The sequence below is a fragment of the Lepidochelys olivacea genome, assembly GCF_965140295.1.
Source record: "Lepidochelys olivacea isolate rLepOli2 genome assembly, chromosome: 1".
NCBI classification, from domain to species: domain Eukaryota; kingdom Metazoa; phylum Chordata; order Testudines; family Cheloniidae; genus Lepidochelys; species Lepidochelys olivacea.
In genome coordinates, this window is record NC_140411.1 from 98,130,543 (window position 1) to 98,146,479 (window position 15,937).

Here is a 15,937-nt window from a genome sequence, read left to right on the forward strand (position 1 = left end):
AGCATGCGAATAGTGCTACATGCTTAAGTTCTTTACTGGATCAGGACCTAACTTATGAACACAGAATACAGACCTTTCCTTAAATTCTTGTCAATATCAGTAAGGGCATTCAAAATTACAAGTGATACTTTTCTACTCATGAGAGCTGAAATGGCAACTTCACAAAGGTTCAATTAAACAGAATTCCTGATGCAAAATTTTTAAATGCATTAATTTAAAACAGTAAAATAAAGTATATTTAATGAATTTGCTGTGTACCCTGCAGGTGGAGATTTGGCTTGAATTGTATTAAGGCACAATAAATGCAAATAATGTACACATTTTCACAATGTGTTTTGCAGAAGATAACTTTCTGCTACATAGTGTTTACTGATGACAAGTCTTTCAATAAGTATTTCCTCTAGTTATTTTAATACTTTTTTCTTTGATTACCTGGACAAAAAGAGGAATGTATATTCAATTATTTAAATATTGGGGTAGTGCAAAATACAAGCATTACAAATACAGCAGTGCAAATACAATGCGACCATTTTCTTCTAAAATACAGTAGATTGATACTGATTTTTAGCATTTGGATCTCAGCAAAGGAAAACTGAAATTTTTACATTAATTTCTACACACCATACCTGTATTACATTTTAATTTAAAAATTAACAGTTTGTTCACTTATTTCTATAAAAATGTATTTTTGGTTGGTTCAGTTCTTGTTTCTGCCAGTTTGTAAAACTGCTTTAAAAAGATGGCTTATATAAAAAGTACTGCATTAGAAGATGGTGTGTTATATTATCAAAACTGCGGTAAGACAAAGTTGTCATTTTAAAGTGACACTAAACAAATTGATTTTACATGCTTTCCAAATGGGAAAACAGAGAAACTCCAGGTTTTGTAATAATCTCTAAAACTGCACCCCAGAATTGTTAGATGCCTTGCACCTGTGATTTAAAAATGAAAGTCTCCACAATGTAACTTTAAAAAACAAACAACAACCTAGGTCTGCCTAATTCCTTTAGTAATGGAAATTTATTTAGATGGAAATGATAAATGTATTGCACTGAAATTAAAGAGCTAGAGAGATGAAACATTTTTCTAAACATTAAATATGATTGTTGTCTAGTGCAAAAAGCTCCCCTCTAAACACTGTCAGTCATCCAGTTTAGATGGTTTCAGGTTTGCATTCTACAGAAAGCAATCATGTCTACGCTGGATCACAGTGCAGTTTCATAAATGATTAATCCTGAGGCAACATCTTTTGAAGAATCTGTGACAATTTGACCATTCTGAATAACTTCTGGGTAATTTTTACTGAAGTAGACCTAGAAAAAGAAAACATACATACACTGATTAATTTTACCCATCACTGTTAAACATTTTTTAGTTTCAAAAGACATAGTTCTCCAGATTAATGCAATGTAAGCACAGAAATTAATTTCCATCAGGAAACTGAACAGGAACTTTAGTTTAACAAAATTCAAGACATAGCTCCTTATTCACTGAGGAATTAGTAAAATTACTGTCCGATCTTTCTCTCTGATCAGAATAAAGTGTAACTGAATCCTCACATGACCTGTAGATCCATTCAAGTTAGATATAGTACATCACTTTGCATTAAACAGATAAGTAAAATTATTTTACTGGCTCAAAACATGGAGATAAATTAAAAACAGTATGACAAAGAGGCTGGGAAATCTAGAGTCCGCACAAGGGTTTCTCATTTTCACACATAAAATGAACACAATGGATCTGGATGTTAATATCAGGTTGTAATCCTTATATTTTACAAACTATGATTGACAACCATTGAAACTTCACAGTATATGTATGAAATATCCCAGCGTTTAATTTGTGCTGCAGGGCAGTTATAGGGCCTATAGAAATGTGATCTCTGGATAGTGTACCACAACAATGAAAGGAGAAGCAAAAGCCTTAACAATGACTCAACCAAGCAACTTCTCTAAAATGTAAGATGATACCAAATAATAGGACAGTTCTTTGCCAAGCCTTTGAGTTCTTGAATTCTACCAATTTCTAGCTGAACTAGAAGAGATACAGGTTTCCTGATACATGTATAATCAGAACATAAAGGAAATGAAATGCTGTCAAGTTTCACTGTTCCACAATCATCAGTTTTTAGTAGCTGTATCATATCTCTGTTCCTTGACAGATGCGCATTACAAAATGAAATAATGTCAAGACTTGTGTGCTCTTATCTGAAAATGTGTTTGGGTGAGAAAGGACTTCAAATGTAATTTTTTCAAAGAAGAATGTGAAAAGTTTTGTTTGAGTCTTTAAAAAACAGAAAATACGCGATCTTTCTGAGGCTGACATGTGTCACAAGTTAGGTCTCATATTCATGCTGTCCTGAATATGGCTTGTGAAACATTTCTCCTATTTATATTTTGGGGGCACTGTCAACAAAGTTAGCTTTGCCTGATAATTATGTTCTTTTCATATCTGAATAAATGTATAGGACATAGGATATAAAAAAGAAATAGCTATATTATACAAAACCTCCTATATGTATGAATGTCTCCCTTTGTGTACACACACACACTAATGCAGTGTATTTGTACAATTTCCAAAGAATATTAAGGTTATGATTTGAATCAACAAAAGGACTGGAAGTCAAGTATTCTCCAGTAACCAGCCATAATGGGGCGCACAAGAGGAAAAGTAATCTAGTGCCTGGCTGCATCTACATATTGGCCGTTGAAGCCTTGGTAGTTCACTTCCATCTTTTTACTGATTTAAGACATAATTTTAACATATTTTTACTGGAGCTTTTGACAGTGAATTTTCTTAAGAAAAGGTAATAGAAAACCTCAGCACATTACCGGGGATACAATGAAATGGCAGTAGTTTTTTCAACCATCTCACTGTACGTGTACGGGAATCCTCCACCTGGGGCCTGATATCGCAAGATGCGGAATGCCCACAGTTCAAGTGTGTAAGGTGCTTAGAGCCTCACATAAGACAGGTCTTCCACTAACATTAACAGGACAGTAATGACATTAAAACGTCTATACAGTAATGACTGTGCATGCATAATAGCTGATATTTAAATATATATTTGTAAGCAAAAATCTTTTATCAATATATCCAAAGGCTGTTAATACAATAACTGCCCACTCCTGGTGCCAGTGAAGTCAAGAGCAAAGCTTCCCTTGACATCAGGATTGGAGTCCAAATGGTAAATTTTGTTTATCTGAATAAATCATTGTTGAGTGTGCAGCAGTGGGGTAAAATAAGCTAAACTCAATGAACATGTTGTTCTGTCCAACAATTATTTCTCTTTTTCTTATGATGATCTCCTAACAGCTCCTTTTAAATTGAACATAGATAACAACAATGTTCACTTAGGGCTCAATCTTGCAGAGTGGCTTTGAGGTGGCTGAGCAGTGTCACACAGCATTCAGACTCATAAGCAATTCTGAGCATGCTCAGCAGGATGGACTTTGAGCTGCATCATACTATGCCAGGGTTGTTACCTTTTACATTTGCAGAAAAATAATAAGAAATGCTAAGTGGCTGAAATGGGCAGAATTCTCTGACTGGTTTATGAATGTTATAATTCTTGACATCTGACTTGTGTCCATTTATTCTTTTACGTAGAGACTGTCCAGTTTGCCCAATGTACATGGCAGAGGGGCATTGCTGGCACATGATGGCATATATCACATTGGTAGATGTGCAGGTGAACGAGCCTCTGATAGTGTGGCTGATGTGATTAGGCCCTATGATGGTGTCCCCTGATCGACTCCTTTTCTTTTTGCGAGTTCAGACTAACACGGCTGCTACTCTGAAACCTGTCATTATGCAAGGCACTGCATTTAGCCGTATGGAGTGGAAATCTATCAACTTCATGAAAAAACTCGTACAGATACAGATAGACATCATCTTCCTTTCCAAATGCAAACAGATGGACATCATACCAAAAGGACTGAAGGTAAAAAATCCATTACAATCTACATACCACACAGACTATGCTGACAGCTTGTGTCACACACTCTCAAAGAAACTGCGGAACCACCTGATCAACATCCTCTACAGCAAACAGGGAAAGATTAAGAATGAGCTCTCAAAACTGGATACTCTCATAAAAAACCAACCTTCCACACAAACTTCCTCGTGGCTAGACTTTACTAAAACTAGACAAGCCATTTACAACACACACTTTGCTTCTCTACAAAAGAAAAAGGACACTAAACTATCTAAACTACTACTTGCCACAAGGGGCCACAGCAATGGTTCCCTTAACCCACCCAGCAATATTGTTAATCTATCCAACTGTCATAAATATAAAGGGAAGGGTAAACCCCTTTGAAATCCCTCCTGGCCAGGGGAAAGCTCCTCTCACCTGTAAAGGGTTAAGAAGCTAAAGGTAACCTCGCTGGCACCTGACCAAAATGACCAATGAGGAGACAAGATACTTTCAAAAGCTGGGAGGAGGGAGAGAAACAAAGGGTCTGTGTCTGTCTGTAGTCGTCTTGGCCGGGGATAGACCAGGAATGGAGTCTTAGAACTTTTAGTAAGTAATCTAGCTAGGTATGTGTTAGATTATGATTTCTTTAAATGGCTGAGAAAAGAATTGTGCTGAATAGAATAACTATTTCTGTCTGTGTATCTTTTTTGTAACTTAAGGTTTTGCCTAGAGGGGTTCTCTATGTTTTTGAATCTAATTACCCTGTAAGATATCTACCATCCTGATTTTACAGGGGGGATTTCTTTATTTCTATTTACTTCTATTTTTTATTAAAAGTCTTCTTGTAAAAAACTGAATGCTTTTTCATTGTTCTCAGATCCAAGGGTTTGGGTCTGTGGTCACCTATGCAAATTGGTGAGGCTTTTTATCCAACATTTCCCAGGAAAGGGGGGGTGCAAGTGTTGGGAGGATTGTTCATTGTTCTTAAGATCCAAGGGTCTGGGTCTGTAGTCACCTAGGCAAATTGGTGAGGCTTTTTACCAAACCTTGTCCAGGAAGTGGGGTGCAGGGTTTTGGGAAGTATTTTGGGGGGAAAGACGCGTCCAAACAGCTCTTCCCCAGTAACCAGTATTAGTTTGGTGGTGGTAGCGGCCAGTCCAAGGACAACGGGGGGAATATTTTGTACCTTGGGGAAGTTTTGACCTAAGCTGGTAAAGATAAGCTTAGGAGGTTTTTTCATGCAGGTCCCCACATCTATACCCTAGAGTTCAGAGTGGGGGAGGAACCGTGACACCAACTATCCTCTTAACCCAGCAGAAGAATCTGTCCTATCTCGGGGCCTCTCCTTCTGCCCCTCCACACCCACGAACATGATACAGTTCTGTGGTGACCTAGAATCCTATTTTCGACATCTCCAATTCAAGGAATATTTCCAACACAGCTCTGAACAACATACTAATCCACAGAGACCTTCCTACCAACACTACAAAAAGAAGGATTCTAGGTGGACTCCTCCTGAAGGTCGAAACAGCAGACTGGACTTCTACACAGAGTGCTTCCGCCGATGTGCACAGGCAGAAATTGTGGAAAAGCAGCATCACTTGCCCCATAACCTCAGTCGTGCAGAACACAATGCCATCCACAGCCTCAGAAACAACTCTGACATCATAATAAAAAAGGCTGACAAAGGAGGCGCTGTTGTCATCATGAATAGGTCGGCATATGAACAAGAGGCTGCTTGGCAGCTCTCCAACACCACTTTCTACAAGCCATTACCCTCTGATCCCACTGAGGGTTACCAAAAGAAACTACACCATTTGCTCAAGAAACTCCCTGAAAAAGCACAAGAACAAATCCGCACAGGCGCACCCCTGGAACCCCGACCTGGGGTATACTATCTGCTACCCAAGATCCATAAACCTGGAAATCCTGGGCGCCCCATCATCTCAGGCATTGGCACCCTGACTGCAGGATTGTCTGGCTACGTAGACTCCCTCCTCAGGCCCTATGCTACCAGCACTCCCAGCTATCTTCGAGACACCACAGACTTCCTGAGGAAACTACAATCCATCGGAGATCTTCCTGAAAACACCATCCTGGCCACTATGGATGTAGAAGCCCTCTCCACCAACATTCCACACAAAGATGGACTACAAGCCATCAGGAACAGTATCCCCGATAATGTCACGGCAAACCTGGTGGCTGAACTTTGTCACTTTTTCCTTACCCATAACTATTTCACATTTGGGGACAATGTATACCTTCAAATCAGCGGCACTGCTGTGGGTACCCGCATGGCCCCACAGTATGCCAACATTTTTATGGCTGACTTAGAACAACGCTTCCTCATCTCTCGTCCCCTAATGCCCCAACTCTACTTGCGCTATATTGATGACATCTTCATCATCTGGACCCATGGAAAAGAAGCCCTTGAGGAATTCCACCAGGATTTCAACAATTTCCATCCCATCATCAACCTCTGCCTGGTCCAGTCCACACAAGAGATCCACTTCCTGGACACTACGGTGCTAATAAGCGATGGTCACATAATCACCACCCTATGCCGGAAACCTGCTGACCGCTATTCCTACCCATGCCTCCAGCTTTCACCCAGACCACACCACACGATCCATTGTCTACAACCAAGCTCTACGATACAACCGCATTTGCTCCAAACCCTCAGACCAAGACAAACACCTACAAGATCTCTATCAAGCATTCTTACAACTACAATACCCACCTGCTGAAGTGAAGAAACAGATTGATAGAGCCAGAAGAGTTCCCAGAAGTCACCTACTACAGGACAGGCCCAACAAAGAAAGTAACAGAACGCCACTAGCCATCCCCTTCAGCCCCCAACTAAAACCTCTCCAACGCATTATCAAGGATCTACAACCTATCCTGAAGGACGACCCATCACTCTCACAAATCTTGGGAGACAGGCCAGTCCTTGCCTACAGACAGCCCCCCAACCTGAAGCAAATACTCGCCAGCAACCACATACCACACAACAGAACCACTAACCCAGGAACCTATCCTTGCAACAAAGCCTGTTGCCAACTGTGCCCACATATCTATTCAGGGGACACCATCACAGGGCCTAATAACATCAGCCACACTATCAGAGGCTCGTTCACCTGCACATCCACCAATGTGATATATGCTATCATGTGCCAGCAATGCCCCTCTGCCATGTACATTGGTCAAACTGGACAGTCTCTACGTAAAAGAATAAATGGACACAAATCAGATGTCAAGAATTATAACATTCATAAACCAGTTGGAGAACACTTTAATCTCTCTGGTCACTCGATTTCTGATCTCAAAGTGACTATCCTTCAACAAAAAAACTTCAAAAACAGACTCCAATGAGAGACTGCTGAATTGGAATTCATTTGCAAATTGGATACAATTAACTTAGGCTTGAATAGAGACTGGGAGTGGTTGAGTCATTATACTAAGTAAAACTATTTCCCCTTGTTTATTACTCCCTCTCCCCCGCCACTGTTCCTCAGATGTTCTTGTTAACTCCTGGAAATGTGCTGGAAATGGCCCACCTTGATTATCACTTCAAAAGGTTTTCTCTCCCCTCACCCCACTCTCCTGCTGGTAATAGCTCATCTTAAGTGATCACCCTCCTTACAATGTGTATTTTTTCATGGTCTGTGTGTATATAAAATCTCCTCACTGTATTTTCCACTTTATGCATCCGATGAAGTGAGCTGTAGCTAACGAAAGCTTATGCTCAAATAAATTGGTTCGTCTCTAAGGTGCCACAAGGACTCCCTTTCTTTTTGCGAATACAGACTAACATGGCTGCTATTCTAAACATAGCAAAGAGACTGTGATAAAGGACAAGAGAGAATACTGGGATGTGGAGCTGAAGGGGTGGGGTATTGGGACAAGGATAGGCTGGATGGGTCAGGGGCAGAAGTGTCTGTAGCCACTAAAGTCCCCTCAGAATCTAGAATAGAAACCAGGATTCCAGAATCAATATTCCTCTCTACTCAGCAAATAGCTGTATAACCAACTGGCAAAATTTGTACTACATTTACCTCCCGTGGCTGGCCCACACAGATGACAACCTACTACTGAGATCGGCTACTCCTTTAGCTCAAGTAGCAGAGGTCTGAGTGGTGGATCTAAAGATTCAGACTGAGCAGGGGGTTGGACTAGATGACCTCCTGAGGTCTCTTCCAACCCTAATCTTCTATCATTCTATGATTCTGGAACAGTTGAACCACTATGTAGGAGACCATACAATTTCATGTGATGGAATTTGGTTTTTCAGGTTGCTTTTTTAAAAATCCAGGAAGTTACATACAAAAAACTACTTTACTATTAAGATTGCAAAGTCAAGCAGTCAGAAATTAGGAAATATCACAATAAAGTTGCCTGTGCATTCAGAACAAAAAGTGTTATAAGATGCTGAATTATCTAAAAAATCAGGACACAGGTATATCAAATTGGGCACCCCAAATTAGTACACACTTGATCTTAATGTCTCTGTGTCTCAGCTCCCCATCTGTATAGTAGGGATAATACTATCCCCTCATCTCAGAAGGATGTTGTGAAAATAAATCACTTAATGTTTGTGAAACACTCAGATGCTGTAATGTTAAGAGTCATAAAAAAGCTCATGAGGAAATTAATAATTCTTTATTCAGAGCTGGTTTGAATAGTGTGCAATAAATAAGGCCTGGGACAATACAATGAAGAGAGAGCAAAATATTGAATACCCACTCATTCAATGAGCACCATTCATCTTGTGCACTGAGCAAGGAAAAGATAATATATGATCATATAACTAACAGTTGTGTCATAAGGGGGTCAAATGTAGGTCGCATGGGCAACCTTAATTTTGTCATTTTCTAACTTCTGAGTGCTTGACCTCCCAACCTTAACGTTCTTTCACGTTCATTTTTTTCAAAAAGAAAAGGAGTACTTGTGGCACCTTAGAGACTAACCAATTTATTTGAGCATGAGCTTTCGTGAGCTACAGCTCACTTCATCAGATGTATGCCGTGGAAACTGCAGCAGACTTTATATATACACAGAGAATATGAAAAAATACCTCCTCCCACCCCATTGTCCAGCTGGTAATAGCTTATCATTTTTTTGTGAGTGATGTATATCTATAACACACACTATATTATTTATACATGCATATGTGCACAAACACATACAGATGGAAACAATCCCAAGCATCAACTCAGGATATATATCATTTTGAGCTCTGGATGTATATTATTTTATATCCCAGTAATAAAGCACTGAATATAAGGGTTTAGAATTGAAAAGCTGATAGATCATTAACTACAGGAATGGATGGGGCCTGCTCTAATACTGAATATGCTAACATGTGAAAAATAAGACTATAGAGACAAACTTAATTACAACTTATTTTAAAACTACCTGTTTTGCTGTTTCAATCAGAGCAGCAGCTTCAGCCTTGCCCACTTGTTGCACCATCTTGTAGAACAGGCTCTCTTTTTCTTGTAGCAAAATGTATGGCTCATTATATTCTTTCAGTCTTCCTGCATCTAAAACCTGTTAATGAGCAGCAACACACCTATTAACACATGAAATTCTGAAACAACATATTATAGGTAATTCACTACAATAGTAGGGCTGGTAGGTGGGGTTTTTTAGGCTGTATTCTTTGATTAAATGTTAAAATGCATTATATGGATTGAAGGTTGGATATTCTAATATCCTTTCAGTGGGCGCATGGTATATTTTCTGTTTCTAGACCAGGGAAGATACCTACCCTGACTCTATTCTTTACTCGTAATAAAGATGAGGTACTATCAGAGATAGAGGTGTCAAAAGAAGAAGTGCTAGAACAAATTCATCAATTAAAAAGCATTAAGTCGTTACGTCAGCAGTACACGCTCAAGAATTTTGAAAAAAAATTCAGAGTAAAGTCGGTGAGCTGCTAGGAAAAATGTGCAGGCTCTCGTTACAATCAGCTAAAGAACTAGAAGGTAGCAAATATTGTACATATATATATTTAAAAGATACTGACTGGGTGATCTCAGAAATTATAGACTGTGAAGTCTTACTACTTTCCTTGGTAATTTGATCAAAATGATAATTAAAAATAGAATTATAAAGCACTTAGTAAATCATGATAAATTAGGATCTAACCACCTTGGCTTTTGCAAAGGAAAATTATGCCTCACAAATTTATTAGAATTCATAGAATCATAGAATATCAGGGTTGGAAGGGACCTCAGGAGGTCATCTAGTCCAACCCCCTGCTCAAAGCAGGACCAATCCCCAACTAAATCATCCTAGCCAGGGCTTTGCCAAGCCTGACCTTAAAAACTTCTAAGGAAGGAGATTCCACCACCTCCCTAGTAACGCATTTCAGTGTTTCACCACCCTCCTAGTGAAAAAGTTTTTCCTAATATCCAACCTAAACCTCCCCCACTGTAACTTGAGACCATTACTCCTCGTTCTGTCATCTGCTGCCACTGAGAACAGTCTAGATCCATCCTCTTTGGAACCCCCTTTCAGGTAGTTGAAAGCAGCTATCAAATCCCCCCTCATTCTTCTCTTCTGCAGACTAAACAATCCCAGTTCCCTCAGCATCTCCTCGTAAGTCATGTGTTCCAGTCCCCTAATCATTTTTGTTGCCCTCCGCTGGACTTTTTCCAATTTTTCCACATCCTTCTTGTAGTGTGGGGCCCAAAACTGCACACAGAACTCCAGATGAGTCCTCACCAATGTCGAATAGAGGGGAATGATCAAGTCCCTCGATCTGCTGGCAATGGCCCTACTTATACATCCCAAAATGCTATTGGCCTTCTTGGCAACAATGGCACACTGTTGACTCATATCCAGCTTCTCGTCCACTGTAACCCCAGGTCCTTTTCTGCAGAACTGCTGCCGAGCCATTCGGTCCCTATTCTTCCGTCCTAAGTGCAGGACTCTGCACTTGTCCTTGTTGAACCACATCAGATTTCTTTTGGCCTAATCCTCCAATTTGTCTAGGGCCCTCTGTATCCCATCCCTACCCTCCAGTGTATCTACCTCTCCTCCCAGTTTAGTGTCATCTGCAAACTATTCTAAAATGCATCAATAACACAGTAGATAAAGGAGAACTGGTTGACAATTTATTTGGACTTTCAAAAGGCTACTGAAGGAACTAAGTATGCACGGTAGAGATAGGATGGAACGCACTAAGAGATAGAAAACAAAGAGTAGAAATAAATGGTCAATTTTTAACATGGCAAAAGCAGGATACCACGAAGTTCCATACAAAGATTGATGTTCAATATATTTATTTGTTGTGTGGAAAAGAGGTGAGTAGTGAGGTGTCAAAACTTGCAGATGGTACAAAATTATTCAGGTAAGTCTAGACCAGAGAAGACTGTCAATAACTTCAAAGGACCCTACCAAACTAAATGAATGAGCACCACAATGGCAGATGAAAATAAATTCTGACAAATACAAAGTAATGCATATTGGAGGGAACACTTAACGACCTATGCATCCAATGAAGCGAGCTGTAGCTCATGAAAGCTTATGCTCAAATACATTTGTTAGTCTCTAAGGTGCCACAAGTCCTCCTTTTCTTTTAACAACTCATATACTCTACTGGATTCTAAATTAACTATATGACTCAGGAAAAAGACTTGGATATCATGGTGTACAAACTATATTCTAAGTTTAGTAGCAGTCAAGATAGCAAACAAAATGTTAGGATACAGAAGGGAATTGAATAGAAAATAATATAGAAAATATTTTTCTATTATATAAATCAATGATATGCACTCACCTGGAATACTCTACTCAGCTTTCAAAAAGGATAAAGCAGAAAGCCAGGGACAGATGATGAGAATGATTAGAGAGACAAAAACTCATATAGCGAGATGTTAAAGAAGTTGGGATTATTTACTTTAAAGAAGAGATGAATAAGAGGGAACATGATAAAAGTATTCAAAATAGTAAGTAGCATGGAGAAGGTAGCTCAAAGACCTGTTCTCCCTGTCTCATAACACAGGACCAGCGGACACTCAATGAAATTGAACGGTGGCAAATTCAAAATGAGGAAGAGAAAATTGCTTCATAAAATGCCTACCCTGCCTATAGTGCTCATTGTGACAATATATCATTGAGGCCAATAGGTTAGGAGGATTCAAGAATGGATTGGATGTTTATATGGATAACAAGAATATACAGAATTATAATAGTAAATACTAAAAAAAGGTAGGAAGCAATATAAACTCTCATATTTCAGATTGTAAGTCGAACTCTTACTCTTAGGGGTTAGGAGGAAACTGCCCATGAAATAGGTAATTCCAGAACTTTTGGGTTTCTCATAGTTTTCTCTAAAGTTGCTAGTACTGCTGACTGTCAGCGACAGAAAACAGGATGAACTGGACCAATGGACTGATCCATGTGGCAGTCCCATGTAAGAATTAGGCACTGTTGATGCTTTCTGCTAATGTGTTTTAAACATCTGGACCTAGCATTGGGAAATTCAAACTCCCAGCTCTAAGCTACCAGTTAAATTATAATAGATTCATATATATTAAGGTCAGAAGGGACCATTATGATCATCTAGTCTGACCTCCTGCACAACGCAGGCCACAGAATCTCACACACCCACTCCTGCAAAAAACCTCTTACCTATGTCTGAGCTATTGAAGTCCTCAAATCGTGGTTATACCAGTAATGTACCAGTTATTACACATTTAGAAGTATGATACATTATATTTGAACATATGATAATCAAGATCATATGCAGCAATTATTACAAAAAAAGTTTGCAGAGAAGTAGCCCATAGACTTTTTTCCATTTAAAAAAGCTTCTATAGTAAAGAAAAATGCAAAGTATATGCAATGAATTCCTCTAGAGAACAATATATACAGTACTGTTGTGTGTATGGATGTACAAAGTGTTAATGGAAAACTTTTGCAAGCTCAAGTTATATTACACAGCACATAAATCACTCTTACTCTATAATAAATGCTCAAAGTATGTCACCTGGGCAGGTATTAATTATACATGCAGATATTTCAATATTCTTACACCTATCATTATTAATTTGCATATTTAAGGATAAATTACAAATGTAATTTTCATTGCAATCTTTTATTTACTACAGTAAATCATAGTTAAATGCAGCTTTCTTAAGCATTTAAGGATAATTGAATCTATCTTATATACAGTACATACATAATAATTAAGATGACCTATGGCTTTCCAAGTTAGGTGCCTTGAATGTGCAATTTTTTTAAAGTATAGCACTTTATTATGTAACCTCTCCTTATGAAATCAAAGACAAAGCATGTTCTCTAAATATAGGACACTTTCTCTCTCATGTGAAGAAATATGTAGATAAAATGAAGCTATTTCCTATGCCCTGGTCTACACCACAAGTTTAGGTCGAATTTAGCAGCATTAGATCGATTGAACCCTTCACCCGTCCACACAACGAAGCCATTTTTTTCGACTTAAAGGGCTCCTAAAATCGATTTCTGTACTTCTCCCCTGACGAGGGGATTAGCGCTGAAATCGACCTTGCCGGGTCGAATTTGGGGTAGTGTGGTCGCAATTCAACGGTATTGGCCTTTGGGAGCTATCCCAGAGTGCTCCATTGTGACCGCTCTGGACAGCACTCTCGACTCAGATGCATTGGCCAGGTAGACAGGAAAAGGCCTGCGAACTTTTGAATCTCATTTCCTGTTTGGCCAGCGCGGCAAGCTGCAGGTGACTGCAGATCTCATCAGCAGAGGTGACCATGATGGAGTCCCAGAATCACAAAAGAGCTCCAGCATGGACCGAACGGGAGGTACGGGATCTGATCGCTGTATGGGGAGACGAATCCGTGCTATCAGAATTCTGTTCCAAAAGACGAAATGCCCAAACGTTTGAAAAAATCTCCAAGGGCATGAAGGACAGAGGCTATAACAGGGACCCACAGCAGTGCCGCGTGAAACTTAAGGAGCTCCGGCAAGCCTACCAAAAAACCAGAGAGGCAAATAGCCACTCAGGGTCAGAGACCCAGACATGCCGCTTCTATGATGAGCTGCATGTCATTCTAGGGGGTAGAGCCACCACTACCCCACCCCTGTGCTTTGACTCCATCTATGGATTATCACACAACAGGGATGCACATTTTGGAGATGAGGAAGATGATGATGAGGAGGAGGAGGTTGAGGATAGCGCACAGCGAGCAAGCGGAGAAACCGTTTTCCCCGAGAGCCAGGAACTGTTTCTCACCCTGGACCTGGAGCCAGTACCCCCTGAACCCACTCAAGGCGGGCCCCCAGACCCACCAGGTGGAGAAGGGACCTCTGGTGAGTGTACCTTTGTAAATATAATACACAGTTTAAAAGCAAGCGCGTTTAATGATTAATTTGCCCCGAAGACTTGGGATGCATTCGCGGCCAGTACAGCTACTGGAAAAGTCTGTTAATGTGTCTGGGGATGGAGCGGAAATCGTCCAGGGACATCTCCATAAAGCTCTCCTGGATGGTCACTCCTCATGGTCACCTGGTTGAAATAGGGTAATTTTATTAAGGGGACATTCAGACGTGGCTGTTCCTGCTGGGCTGTGTGCCTGTGGCTGAAAAGAAATATTTCCCGCTGTTATCCACATAGTGTGGGGAGGGGTGAAGCGATCATCCCAGAGAATTGGGTGTGTGTGGGGGTGGCCGTTCCTGCTGGGCTGTGTGCCTGTGACTGAACAGAAATCTTCCCCGCTGTCTCTCTTTTGCTGTGGGAGCAGGGGTGAAGCAATCATACCAGAGAATTGGGTGTGTGTGTGGGGGGGTTAGTTGGATTTGTGCTGCACGTTAACTCGAAAATTGCAGCCCTTCCTTTTAAATTGCGCTGCTGTTTGAAACCATTCCCACATGTTATGAGGGTGTCCATGTCCTCATCACTCTCGTCACTGCGCTGCCATCGCCTCTTCACCTGCTTTTGCAGGTTCTGGTTCTGCATATACTGCTGGATAACGCGCATAGTGTTTACAATGCTCATAACTGCCATGGTGATCTGAGCGGGCTCCATGCTTGCCGTGGTATGGCATCTGCAGGAGAGCAGAGTGGCAGCAGAAGCGGCGGGTGGATGATGATGCTGACAGCAATATGGCGCCCGCATGGAAAAAGGCGTGAAACTATTGTCGGCCGTTACTTTCACGGAAGGGGGGGTAAGGGGTAGGCTGGCAGCAGACAGTGCAGTACGACTGCTAGCAGTCGTTGTCTCCTGGGTGCTCGCCAGCTGACGGTGCAGTACGACTGTAGCCGTCATCGTTTCCAAGCAGACAATCTCCATGAGATGAAATTTCAGAAGAGAATGACCTGGAGTCACTCCCATGTCTGCACAGGCGCCCCGACCGACCTCACTGAGGTCGGCCAAGAGCACCCAGGAGACGACGACGATGATGGCTGCCAGTCATATTGAACCGTCTGCTGCCACAAGGCAATGAGCTGCTGTTATGTAGCAATGCAGTGCCGCGTCTGCCAGGACACATACGGTGACAGTGAGCGGAGCGGGCTCCATGCTTGCCGTGGTATGGCGTCTGCACGGGTAACCCAGGAAAAAAGGCACAAAATGATTGTCTGCCGTTGCTTTCATGGAGGGAAGGGGGCCTGACGACATGTACCCAGAACCACCCGCAACAATGTTTTTGCCTCATCAGGCATTGGGATCTCAACCCAGAATTCCACTGGGTGGTGGAGACTGCAGGAACTGTGGGATAGCTACCCACAGAGCAAGGCTCTGGAAGTTGACGCTAGCCTTGGTACTGTGGACGCACTCCGCCGACTTAATGGTCTTAAGTGGGAACACACACAATTGACTGTATGAAATCAATTTCTAAAAAATCGACTTCTATAAATTCGACCTAATTTCGTAGTGTAGACATACCCTATGTAAAATACTGTTTTATACTATTATGGAATACAGATTGTCCTGAAGCTACAAAGAACTTTGTGAACATTACAAAAAACAAACTACTGGATAAAATTTAAAGTTTTTGACCTATAAAAGCCCTAAAT

General features: G+C 40.8%; 1 protein-coding gene across 3 annotated transcripts in view; it reads right to left on the reverse strand.

The window, feature by feature from the left end:
- Positions 1 to 697: 697 nt before the first annotated feature.
- The window catches only part of ABCC4 (ATP binding cassette subfamily C member 4 (PEL blood group)), a 238,221-nt gene continuing 222,981 nt past the window's right edge, over positions 698 to 15,937 (reverse strand). For all 3 annotated transcript variants that reach the window (XM_084642483.1, XM_084642482.1, XM_084642481.1), the window contains 2 exons: positions 9,335 to 9,469; positions 698 to 1,313 (listed from right to left, as the gene is read on the reverse strand). In XM_084642483.1, coding sequence (XP_084498609.1) covers positions 1,206 to 1,313; positions 9,335 to 9,469 — 243 coding nt within the window. In that variant the 3' untranslated portion in view covers positions 698 to 1,205. The remainder of the gene's footprint in view (positions 1,314 to 9,334; positions 9,470 to 15,937) is intronic.